This window comes from Dioscorea cayenensis, chromosome 3 (assembly GCF_009730915.1).
Source record: "Dioscorea cayenensis subsp. rotundata cultivar TDr96_F1 chromosome 3, TDr96_F1_v2_PseudoChromosome.rev07_lg8_w22 25.fasta, whole genome shotgun sequence".
Taxonomy (NCBI): Eukaryota; Viridiplantae; Streptophyta; class Magnoliopsida; order Dioscoreales; family Dioscoreaceae; genus Dioscorea; species Dioscorea cayenensis.
Window position 1 is genome coordinate 9,624,137 of NC_052473.1, and position 13,204 is coordinate 9,637,340.

Consider the following 13,204-nt stretch of genomic DNA (forward strand, 5'->3'; position numbering starts at 1 on the left):
GTCAGTGTACTTATTGGGTTCGGATCCAACCCGTCATTCAGATCCGAACCGCTTTCTTGATCAGCTCCGATCGCCGCAGCCGGCGCCGGGCGGTGACGGATCTCGGCTCCTCCTTCGCTTTCCATCGATCCTCTTCCGATCTCTCGGAGAAGCTCCATCCATGGCTTCTCTCGTTGGATCTCCGGCTAGATCTCGTCAATCGGCTCTCCTTCCTTTCCTCTTTGTCGTCATCCTTGTCCTCTCGCCCTTTCTCGTCTCGGCGTTCGATGAGGCCCGGAGGATTCGCTTGAGAGAGGAGGTCCGGCGAATGTGAGATCTTTGAAGTTTGAATTACTGTGTTTCTTCTGTTTATCTTCTCTGATTATTTTTTAAATTTGCGTCTGAGTTAAGTCTAGTGCTTGGATTGAATGGTCATTGGATGAAATGAGATAGATTTGAGAAGTGGAGGAAGATAAATTGCTAGAAATTTCTTTTTTTTCATCGAATTTTTGTCAATTCGAAGATATTTGTATGTAAAAGAAACTAATTAGTGATGTTCTTTGTATATTGTATTGGTTTGTTCATGGAAGGATTGGAAAAGTAGATTTTGATGGGAATTTTTATACTTATTAGCTCTAACTTGTTTGTAATTAGTGAGTGTTTTACTTTTTGGGTTCATGTCTACATTCTTGTTCTTCACATTTATATTTGGTGTTTAGCTTTGTTTAAAACTTTACTAGTTCTGTGTTACATTTCAGTAATTACTGGCATACATTATTTTTTTTTTCCGTGCTTCTTATTGCATTCTCCATCTCCATTATGTCCAATTAGAGTTATTCTGTTATATAAGCAAATGATCTTCGTTTCTGATATGGGCAATATCAAGTGTTGAATGTTCTTAAAGACTTTTCTCAAAGAGAGGAGGAGACACATGAAGAAAAGACTTTCTAAATTATTTTTTTTAAAAACTAAGGTAGCTAGAAAAGTCTTCTTTGTATGGGGAAATCTTAAAGTCACCCAAAATGTTTAGTAGAGATCATAGAAATATTGGAATTCAGGAAAACATGCCTGCTTTTCCGAGGAAATTCAGATTGGGCTCAAACTGGTTGACATGAACCCAAATGTAGCAAGGCCCACAAAAGGTTGGATTTGAGCTTGTTAATAAAAAAATGGTGCTTTTGCGAGGAAATCCTTGCTTAATGACCACAAGATCTTTTAAGTTATGGCAATTTGAGGTCTACATGTGCCCTGTTCTTGGACTTGCTTGTCACTTGAGTAAGCTTTTACTGATCATTGCATGACAGAAATTTCACTGTTTTCTCCTTTGCGTAAGTTGCAACATCCTCCACATCCTTGATAAACTTATGTTGTGCATCGGTAGCATCAGTCATCTGCACTTGGAAGTATTGGATCTTCTGCGAAAAGTAGAACCAAATCTGAATACAACTAAAATCTACACGAGCAATATTGATATTAGAGTCTAATTTGTTTATTGAGAATGCTCCATTCCAAATTGCATGTTATTTCATCTTTTTGAGAGTATTGCCCTTTGTTATGCATGTGTATCTGTTGGAGGGAATATCATTTAAACAATACAAACATCCTTTGCTGGGATCTTGTCCACTGTGATCATAGTACTCAGTCATGCACATGTAAAAGCAACTATTTTGCCAGTTATTACTAACAGAATCAATTCTCTCATGCGTTTCGCAAATTTTTATTTTTTTTTAAGTTTAAGGAACCTGTTCATATTTTGATGTTCCTATCCTTATTTCCAGGTTCTACCATGCTTATGAGAACTATATGACTTATGCATTTCCGGTTAGTTCCTTAACTCATTATATGTTTAATGGCCTTTTCTCCACATTTTCTTGATGTCAATCGTCTTTGTTGTGTTGCAGCATGATGAGTTAAAACCTCTCACAAGCACTTACACAGATTCCCTCAGTGAACTTGGAAACCTAAAGGTGTGGACTGGATATTTATGTATGTTATTCAACTATACAATCAAATTATAGTTGCATTTATCTTGATATACACTTGATCTTGACTTACTTTCAGCTTGAGCACTTGCCCGAAAATTATAAAGGGTCAGCGTTAACACTTATTGAATCATTATCAAGGTAGATTTCATTTTTGAAGATGGCATGTTTTCAATAATAGTATCTAGTAGCGCATCAAATTCTGGGAGCTAATGTTTGTTGTACATGACAAATCTGATGATCTTGTGAACCACAATTTTAGTCTGCTTCATGTCGGTTTGAATCTTCACAGATTACTGTCAGAGTTAAAAGTTTGTCAGCTTCATCAATCTCAAGTCTTTTACATACAAAACTCCACTCATACCTTATTTAGTTATTGATGCCTTCATGTGTTGTGGATGAACAGTGTGCTTTTGCATAAAACTTAATTATGTTGGTATTTCCTTGTTTTGGCCTTTTGGGATATTGACCTTCTAACGCCTGTCAATTGTATCAAGAGATGCCACAAGTATTTCTCCACTAGGCCAACCTCTACTATTTTGCAGCTTCTATGTGCATTCCTTTTTGATGCTTGACATGGTAATAATAAATATGCTTATATATGCTCGTAAAACTGTAAACAATGATGTTGAGTCTACCCAAATCAAAGGTCTTAAAACTTTTATGCACATAAAATGTTTTTGAGAATATTATCTTTGCTATTTATATTACAATTTTAGTTTCTTTGTTGTCGGTGTTTCAAAACATCACCCCTTTGTTGGGGAGCCACCTGAATGTCAAACTACATAATACAGACAGTTCAGATGCCCATACATATTCTTATGTTAAATGCAGTGTTGTGCTCAGTGGAATGCTTTTAGAAGGTTTAAGTTGAAATAAGCATGCCAAGATTATGTTTGCCTCCTGAAGCAATAGAATATTTCTTGACTTAGCTTTAAATCTCATTTTCTATGCATTATGTTTTTTTGAGTTTTTGAATGATGGATGGATGGGCTTCTATGTACTTGTAAAACATGCAATTCCGAAGGAACTGAAATTTGTTGTTAAGCTGGAATTTTTTGATAGCTATACTCAACATCTTATTGTGTCTGTAATTTAGTTGTATTATATTTTATCAGACCTCTATCTGTGTAATATGTTTGTTTTTATTTTTTGCAGTCTTGTTATCTTGGGTAACAACACAGAGTTTGAAAGAGGTGTTCTTTGGCTTTCTGAGAATCTTACATTTGATGTAGATGTTCGGATTAATCTATTTGAGGTACACATGAAAGAAGCCATTATTTTCTCGGCATTCCTTTTGTAATTAATGAAAAATTAAGCTTAGTTGGTTTGACTTTTGCTAGTATGACAAAAATTTTAATTTCTTTTTGGAAAAAGCAAAACAGTTCCAATACAACCATAAAAATGTGTATAATATCTACTGTGCACTTTGGAACAAGATTGAGTTCCTGGTGTACTTTAGTCTTTTCCTCTGATATATTGCTACTTTTGTAGTGCAACATAAGAGTTCTTGGAGGGCTTGTCTCTGCTCATATTCTTGCAACTGATTCTAAAAGCAGGTTGGCACCCGGAATCTACAAGAATCAGTTGCTTAGCCTTGCTGCAGACTTGGGTCAACGCTTCTTGCCTGCCTTTGACACTCCCACTGGATTGCCTTATGCATGGATTAATCTTAAGGTAATGTCTTGACACATGCTTCATTTGTTGCTTTACATATTCTGGTTTATATGTTTTTTTCCTAGACAAGCATTTACATTCTTAGGATTTATATATTTTTTCTGCACCTGTGCTTTATGTTCTTGAAATTTTCATAAGTGTAAATACAAATTAACCTTACAGTATTATAGTTTTTTGGAATTCATTGAAATTTATGTTAACACTTTTCTCTCCTTAATTTCTCTGACGCGCACTACTTTATAAGTTTATGTATATTTAGACTGTTAGAGCCAGCTGGAAATTAGTTTTGATATTGGTGAAAGTATGGTCAACCTTATGTTAAACATTTTCAGACGATAATGATCTTCTAGCCATTGGTTTAACATCAAGAATGTTGAAGTGGGAGAAAATTGATGTGATAAGAAACTTATACCATTCGTTTTTTTTCACCTTTAGGTTTCTTGATGTACACATTCAATTGTCTAAAAAGTATTAAAAACTTACTCCATAGTTTTCCTTCAAATGTGATCCGATGTTTTGCCAAGCCTTTCAATTCAACAAGAATATTTTGCATGTCTACAAGAAATTTTCTACATGCTTGAAGTTACGACTTTTCATCACCATAAATATTGTTTTCCATTGCAACATGTATGCCTTACAATCTAATGCTAATTTTTCATTTGGAATGTTATAAGCTATTTAAGCAAATGGTCTCAACTCATTAGGAACTTCCTAAGTTCATCAATGAGTTAATTGATATATTTTGATCTGAAAATGATCAATATGAGATATTTAACTTAAATAACTAACGTATCACGGTCTGTGTTGATTCATATGATCCACTCTTTTCTTTAGGTGTGAGTCTATGTGAAATGAATAATTGAATTTGAATGGCTCATATATTTAGTAAGGAAATTGGATTTCAAATCATATTGGGTTCAACTTAAGTTGGTTTAAAATTTGTAGATGTCAATGACCCATTTAGGGTAAATTTGCTAAGAGTTCTTTTTAGCTTAAAGTGTGGAGTTTGTGCACTAACCTGCTCAGCCATTAATCCCAGTGCTCATTTTACTTTTCTTAGACCGAATTTACCAAATCATTCATAAAACAGAAAGTTTATTGAGTAATTTAATATCATGGAATTATGATCACATGGTATTTTCCTAATGCTCTCATCCATGGATGTCAGCCTTTGCGTGAACTTTGGAATGAGGTGCCATTTTGAATATGATGCTTGCTTGTTCTAATATACAGTAGCATTTATGTTATTTTAAGTTTTAAACAACTGTTATTTTTATTTTTATTTTGTCTTGATGGTTGTTGTAAGTATGCTAGCAGACCTTTTTTTTTGAGTTGATGATATCTTGTTTTGATATGCTTTGTGAAATTTCTCTGATTGGCAGCATGGGGTTGTGGAGAACGAGACATCTGAAACAAGCACATCTGGATGTGGTGAGAGGCTTCTGTCCCAGTTCCTGGTTCCTGTCTTGATTCTGCTAGCAAATGCTATCTGTTCATGATTTAACATCTGATCACAGGTTCTCTTATTCTTGAAATGGGAGCTTTGTCTCGATTGACTGGTGACTCTAGATATGAAACTGCAGCACTTCGTGCTCTTCGTAAGTTATGGAGCATGCGAAGTTCTTTGGATCTCCCTGGTACAACTCTGGATGTAATTACTGGAGAGTGGATAGTATATTCTTCTGGCATTGGAGCTGGTACGCCCCTCTATTGTTGTTTGAATTTGGAAATACTTAATTGGATACATGTATTGTTCATTATATAACTAAGGTCCTTTGTTTGGTGTGCCAATATGATGTGATAGTCTTATCTAATTGGCCCACTTCATCCTACCGGCAACATGATAATGAATCATATGGGGGGAGTCTGGATAGAAACAAGTAGGATATGATAAAAATAAATAAATTTACTTTTTTGCCCTATTATTTGGTTTATCTCCTTTAGCTAAAGTTTGATTGTATCTCTTCTTTTGATTATTTAAACACGATGTTTGGGACAAGAAGCTTGTCAACGATTAGATAGGACACTAATTTCACTATTTTAAGTAGGATTTTACGCATTTAGAGTGGCTAAAGGGTTTCTCTGTCGATCTCGTGCTTGAGCAGATTATTTTTCATTTAAATCTTATTTTTTAATCATGTTGTTATTTTTAGTTTCTCTAGTCCAATGATTTTTTTTTTCAAATTGATTTTGATGTGATCTATTTATTTCCATTAATGTGTTTGTTACTCTAGCTTTATGCTATCTTGATGATTTTGTGTATGATTTTCTCCAAGGAAATAGGTATTAACTATAATTTTTGCAAGTTGGTGATATTACAATCTATATATTTGTGTACATTATTTATAGCTTATTTATTTTTAAAAAATTTAAATTGTACCGATAAGTAAATCATTAAGGAAAAAATCCAAAAAAAGTCAATTTTATATATATAACTAATATTATAAAGGGGTAATTTTGTCTATTTACATACCATTCATATCATATCCTGTCATTATCTAGTCCACTTCAAACATATAATATGATAACAAAATGCTATCTATTGGTTTATCCGGGTGCGCATCAAACATATGATAGGATATGAGTTTATCATGCACATATCCTTTCCTACTCCTGTCCAGTCCTCATATCTTATCCTGCCTACCAAACGGGCCCAATTCTTGTGTAACTTAAAGAAAATATTTCTTTATTTTGCCGAATATTACAGGGGATGCCTTTTTCTGTTTTAAATGTGAAAACACAACCCCGTTAACACATTTGCAAATCTTGTAGATTTGTTTTATATTATTTCTCTCCATTCATATCTAATTCATTAGTTTTGATTTTTGATTTTGGTTTTATGTGACTACTAGGTGTTGACTCATTCTATGAGTATCTGATGAAAGCCTATATTCTTTTTGGAAGCGATGAGTTCTGGGACATGTTCCATCCAGCTTACATTGCTGTGCAGAAGTACTTTCGGCATGGCCCATGGTGCCTCACTGAACATCTCCTTGTAGCTATAGCATACTTAAGTTGGGGAATTTTGTCATGAACATCTCATCTTGGAAGTTCAAAGTCCTAATTGGGGAAAATAGAAAAAGGAAAAAAGACACAAAAACAAAATCATTTGTCAATGCCTATAATTGAATAATCATCCAATGCTAACATGTTCTCTTTGTGGCTACATCTGAAAATTAAAGTTGATAGCTACCACTCCAGCTTTAGTTCTATCCATTACTTATCACCTGAACCATTTACTAAAGTGTACCTCTGATTTATTGCAAGGGACTAATGTAAATAGCACATAAATATAATTCACAGAAATCTTGGCAAAATCTTCAGTTTAAAATGTAATATAACAGGTACTAGGTGAAGGTGTATTGGGCATCACTGAAAAATCAGTTGGGCAATAACTGCCAATCAAGTGCCACCTAAAATTTTATTCACTTGATTGTAAGTAAAGCGCATTGGCTGTTTGCATCTGAAATGTGTTATTCTTCTTGCCTGATATGATTAGAGCTATTCGCTTTAACTGGAATCATTTCTAACTGTATTTGTCCAAAAGTTCAATTTCTGGACTTAAGAAATGGTATGAAGCTAAGCGCAGTCATGAACTTTAGATTCTTAGAAGGAATAGTAGCTGAGGTTGATGGGATTAAATCTTTAGTTTTTCTTGAAAACCATGATTTGCATTTCTTCAATTACTTATTTTACAATAGAAAATGTTGGTGGCAGTCAGATTGTTTCTCTAATGTGGGAATCAGGGAAACCTGTATGAAAGGTCGTTACATTGTCCCTGTGAAAATAAAACCAAAAAAATTGTTGGTGGCATTCCTTTTAATAATTGCAGGCCTGTGAAGCCAGCAGATAACCGTGTAGGCAAATATTATCCTGTAGGGTCTACTACTTATAGTTCATTCTTGGCTTACATGTGTTTTTAACTTTACTGACATGAAAACATATCATTGAAACGGAGTTATATTTGTGCACATTAGGTACCATGAAGCTGATATGAGAACAGGAAAAGCAACATATTGGCAGCTCACAAGTCTTCAAGCCTTCTGGCCTGGTCTTCAGGTTTTCTTTTGGACCTGTAAACTTTCCTAGATGATAGCAAAACTGAAGTTTCTTTGATTTGATGATTGTTGGTTGTAGGTTCTTGTGGGAGATATTCCTGCAGCAAATTCATCACATCGTCAATTTTTCCATATATGGGACAGATTTGGTGTGCTTCCTGAAAGGTAATGTATAATATGCAAACCATCAAAAGTTAGTTTGTGAAATAGAAGTTAGAACCACTCTAGCATTTTGTTTGAACTTGCTTGATTTGTTGGGAAGGAAAATTAGGAAAATTAATTCTTGTTTGCAATCTTGATGGAATGTTGATTAATTTCTAAATTGATTTTTTTAGCAACTTTGTTGCCACTAGTGAAGCCGATGTTTCATCTGTGTCTATAATTTGTGACCATTTTTAACTCTTATCGAAGGCATATGGACTGTGTTCTTTGATATTGACGCCATAGTTGTCAAGTAAGAAGGTGAGTGAACTGTCAGAAAGTCTAGGGAAAAGACTTTTTGTCAAATCACAATTGTTTAGACCAAATGCAACAATGAGTTTGCTCTTTGACCCTCGGCTATTCCTTAGCATTTACCGTTCTAACTAAAAAAAATTTCTCTTTAACTACACAATGTTTCCCAAAAACAGCCTTAAATATAACTCATCACATGTTTTCTTTCTTTTCCAAATCTGATGGATATCTTTCCATTGCTTCTCATGGAAACTTTTGCTAGAACAAAAGCTTCTTCTGAGCTCGAAGTACCAAAAGTTTAGTCATAGAGCTAAGAATGAGATGACTATGATGTGAATAGGGATGCACACCTTATCGTGTCTATGGTGAGAGGTCCTTGGTGCTACAAAATGTCAGATTAGGAATGGATAGGATAATGTGGAAGAGTGTGATGGATGCCTTGGGTTGTGAGATCGTCAGCAATGTAATGATGTAAATTGGCTGTTGCATTCTCTTCGTGGGGCTAATCTATTGATGGTTTGGGGGAGGATGTGACTGCAGTGTAGGATAAGGAGATACGTAATCGAATAAATGCATAGTTGGATAATTCTTTGTTGCATAATGATAGTCTAATAAATAATTAGTGAATAACTTTGTCATATACAATGGCCATGTATAATCCGCTTCTGGCTATACTGTTAAGAATCTAAATACAAAATTGATATTCTTTCTTTTTGTAATTTTATGCTTGCTTGCATCTTGGAATCTCTTTGTATGTTTTTTTTTTCTGAACTCTTGGTTTGCTAGCCCTTGTGGTTTCTGAATCGATATGAATGCATTTCTTTTCAGATTGAAAACACTGGTTCAACCATTTTGTTAAGGCTTTTACTGTAAACAATGGTACTTAATTAAATAAACAATTTTGTTCCTTGCAGATACCTTCTTGACCATGATGCATTGCATCCTACAGAGAAATATTACCCATTGCGCCCTGAATTTGCTGAGTCTACATTTTACCTTTATCAAGGAACTAAAGGTCAAATCTGCTGGAATTATATTCATATATATATATATATATATATTTACAATCTTTTGTAATCACGGTAAATTGTTTGTTTGTTCTTTAATTGTGTTTCTTTTATTTATAACTGTGTCTAATGGTCTGTAAAATTGTTAATGAATTGCATGTTCTAAACGATAATTTGATATAACTCAATAATGGCAGCAGCACTTTGGATGATATGAAAGTCAAGTAACCAAAAAGTGTTATGGATTAGAATATGGTACCTCAATCACTCTAAGAATATACTTTTCTATCTGATGCTTAGGCCAATGCACATATGTTGACAATATGTTGCTGTTTGCTTACTAACAACCTTTTTTTGGAAATAAATAAAAGTCAGCCTCTACGTGCAACATATTTGTGCTTGTTATGTTTCAACATAAGTGTGTACCTTTGCAGTTTGCACATATGAGCATAGCGGTTCTCATTTAGAATCACAATGCTTACGCACATGATTCAACATAGAGAAAGATGAAAATTGATTATTTTCAGTAAATTTGTGGCAGATGATTCAATAGTTGTATGGAATTTTTGTCAGTATTCTTACCTAGGATAAATTTTAACAAGGTTTGCCTTGCCTTAATGGTCATACTGTTCTTTACACAAGAGTTTAAACATCTATTGCTGATGTGCTGTGTTTGTCACGTCCTATAAAGCATGTGCTCATGTGATGCATTTACTGGAAGTATGTTCAGTAGCTATATTTAATTATTAAGTTTGCTGTTATCAATTTTTTTCACTATAAAATACTTAAATACGCTTGTAAACTCGGGGGTAGTCTGGCAGAAGATTTTATCTCAGCCTTTTTGTAATGAAAGGACTTCTATAACTTGCACCACTTACATAAATGATGGTTCTCCCAATGTTATCAGATCCTTGGTATTTGGAAGTGGGTGAATCTATTGTAAGATCTCTCAACTACTACACCAGAGTTCAAGCTGGTTTTGCTAGTATCAGAGATGTCACCACCATGCAACTTGAAGACCATCAACATAGCTTTTTTCTTTCTGAAACGTGAGTGACCTTGATTTAGTATTGTTGGGAAGTGAAGTTAGTTTGATATAATCGGTCATCCTCTTCTTCTTCGCTTATTTTATTTATCAATCTGTGGATTCAAACATGCTTTCTGATGTTTTAACAGGTGTAAATATCTGTATCTTCTTTTTGATGATTCATTTTTGGTGAATCAAAATTATATCTTTACGACTGAGGGACATCCTATTCCTATTAGAAGCTCGTGGCATGAGAGGCTTCCACAAACTTATATTCCTAATAATTGGACTTCATTCAAGGTACTATTTCTGATTTTGACTTTATTGCATTCTTTTTCTTGATTTCTTAAAGAAGCTAGTACTTTTTATGTATGTGTTGTGTGCATCACTTTCCATGGTACTTGCTTCAGAGTTACACCTTTCCTTGTGCTCATAGCAATGTATGTTTTGTCACTGGTATCCTGATTCTCAGGTATCCCAATGCATATCATTTGATGCGCTTCCCTATACTTATTATTCTAAACTTGTCAGCCAGTTTCCATTGGAAGACAAAGACTGCAAAAGTTAAGCTTGCAATTAAGAACAAGTTCAAATGAAAGTTAGAATGTGAGATAGTAAATATAGACTTTAAGCTAAGAACAATATGAGCCTTGATAGCAAGCCAATGCTCAACAATGATAGCACATAACAATAAAATTCAGGGAAAATCTCCATGGAATACTGTGAACCTAAAAACCATTTAATCATGTTTAGACATTGCCTGTGACAAAATGTGCAAGTTGCTGCTATAGGATATTTAATGATTCACAATTTGTCTTGTAAGTTTAGATGTGCATCTATGTTTATAATTCATGATTAATTTCTATATATTACACATATTTATGTGATATATTACCCGTTCCTCGGAATAAATAACTTGTCTGAAGATGTATCACTCAACAATGTTCCCCCCTTGAGAAGTTTTTTCAAATCTTATGCTACTGGTTAGAACTCATCTCGCCTGGTTTGAGAAGCAAGGTATTCTCTTGTCCTCCCCTATCACAACTTGACACATGTCCCTAATCACAACATAAAAACAATAACATCATATGGGGACATGTGTCAAGATGTGATTGAGGAGGATCAGGGAATACCCTACTTCTCAAACTTGGCGAGTTAGGAAGGTTGTATCTGCATGCCTATTATGTTCTTAATTTCTCATTTTTCTTTACCAACCTCAGTTTTGGGGTTATGTGGTCAAAGTTTCTTGTTGTAACTCTAGGAGTTGGTTAAATTGCTATCATTTTCTTTTCTGTTATTCCATGTATCCCTAATTGAGGTTATGCCTTTTCAACTCTATATATATATATATATACAACCCAATCACTAATCATATGTTTTTAAAAAAATGCTTGCCTCATAAATGCTTTGATGAGTCTGCCTTCTGCAAAAACATGCATGTGCATTCAATAGTACATTGTGAAATTGCCAATTCATTATTGCTTCTGTCTGACGGAAAGACGAAAATCTTCTTGTCCTTGTCCTGAGCATCTCATGTCATGGCAATAACTCGTGTTTTACTTGCAGAGTGAAAATCAAGCAAATCGACAAAGTGCAATGCAATCACGGCTTTGTCCCGCAACTATTTCTGGAGCTAATACTGGCATTTCAATCGAAAGCGCGTGCCACATACCTGATTTGCGAGCCAATCACCGATGCATCACCGATGAGGAATGCGGTACTGATTCAACAACCTGCAGGCAAAGAACATGCAGTCTGGCCGGCTATTGTGGTTTGTGGTTTAGAATATAAATTATACCTTTAGGATCCAAGATGCCATCGAAAAGCATTATTTATTGATCGAGAAATAAAACGATGATGGTTTATCCCAGAGAAATCAATGTATAATAAAATTGTAATTTGGTGATCATAGAAGCCAATCAATCTTGTTACCTGTTCACAAAAATTAGTTAGTCTAGGGTTTAGTTCAATTGCATTATCTCGGTAATTAGTCTTTTTTATGAGAATCATTTGTAAACCCTAATTGATACCAAATGGTGGTATGACAAGTGTGGTAAAGATTATTTAGCCCGAATTAAGGGAAATGATTTTTATATATGTAATTAATATGTAATTTTTTTTTTCTTTATTGAAATGTAGACAAGTTATGGTTAAGATTCAAACTCAGGAGATGAAATAGTACCTAATTGATACCGAATGGTGTGTGGTAGTATTTAGCCCGAAATAAAAGAAATGATTTTTATACATGTAATTAATATTTAATATATATTTTTATTGAAATGAAGACAAGTTAGGTTAGAATTTAAACCCTCATGGAAATGAAACAGTATCTTGTTGCAGGGGTGTTATTAATATGCAACTTTGTTGCATGTTTTTATTATTTTTTTTCTTTTTTATAGTTAATTATTGGAAATTGACCCACACTGGAGTAGTTGATATTTCCCTCCCCACATGGAAACATTTCATGGTGTAAATTTTAGGTTAATGTGGAAGAGCATGAACCACAACATTTATTTATTTATTTATTTATAGAACAAGAAAATGTGTTTGGATAGATAAAAATGGGTAAGTGGGCCAGAGCTATCCGGTTCGGTTGGTTAGTGCACTATTTCAGGAGGATCTTTTGAAAGAAGGAAAAGCTTAAATCCTACATAGAGGAATAACTCCGTGGGAGTTTAGACTTTTGCACATTAACTCTAATAAGCTAAAGTGAAAGTTAGGGATTGTAATAATACTCAAACTTGACCTTACCTGACTTGACCCAATTTGAGTTTGATGAGTAAAATCTGATTTGACTGGGTTTTGGGTCGGGTTCAGTTAAAACCAGACTTGAATGAAACGGGTGAAGGTATGGGTATGGGAATTATAATACCCGACCCGCACTCAAACCTGTACCCGACCCGAAATTAAAATTACTATAAATATTTATATAATATATATCTATATATCTATATATATATATATATATATCTAAAATGTTCTACAACTTAACAATTTAGGGTTTTTATTTTTCCTTTTTGA

The 13,204-nt window shown here is 34.2% G+C and overlaps 1 protein-coding gene across 2 annotated transcripts; it reads left to right on the forward strand.

The window, feature by feature from the left end:
* Positions 1-12,276, forward strand: LOC120254007 (alpha-mannosidase I MNS5). Of its 2 annotated transcripts, none has more exons than XM_039262164.1 (15): positions 1-309; positions 1,758-1,800; positions 1,881-1,946; positions 2,041-2,102; positions 3,120-3,219; positions 3,456-3,638; positions 5,021-5,069; positions 5,156-5,335; positions 6,491-6,611; positions 7,616-7,697; positions 7,776-7,861; positions 9,064-9,164; positions 10,064-10,205; positions 10,333-10,483; positions 11,750-12,276. In XM_039262164.1, exons 1-15 carry the CDS (start codon positions 161-163, stop codon positions 11,972-11,974), a joined length of 1,740 nt encoding a protein of 579 aa, XP_039118098.1. In that variant the 5' UTR covers positions 1-160; the 3' UTR covers positions 11,975-12,276. The 2 variants fall into 2 exon arrangements, with proteins under 2 accessions (XP_039118098.1, XP_039118104.1); XM_039262170.1 differs by having other exon boundaries at positions 237-298.
* The last annotated feature ends 928 nt before the right edge of the window (positions 12,277-13,204 follow it).

Excerpts from the sequence above, each read along its gene's own strand:
- LOC120254007 (XM_039262164.1), top strand. The coding sequence starts at position 161 with ATGGCTTCTCTCGTTGGATCTCCGGCTAGATCTCGTCAATCGGCTCTC. Across the intron at positions 5,336-6,490 it reads TTCTTCTGGCATTGGAGCTG|GTGTTGACTCATTCTATGAG; the intron begins GTACGCCCCTCT and ends TGTGACTACTAG. Across the intron at positions 6,612-7,615 it reads TACTTTCGGCATGGCCCATG|GTACCATGAAGCTGATATGA; the intron begins GTGCCTCACTGA and ends TGTGCACATTAG.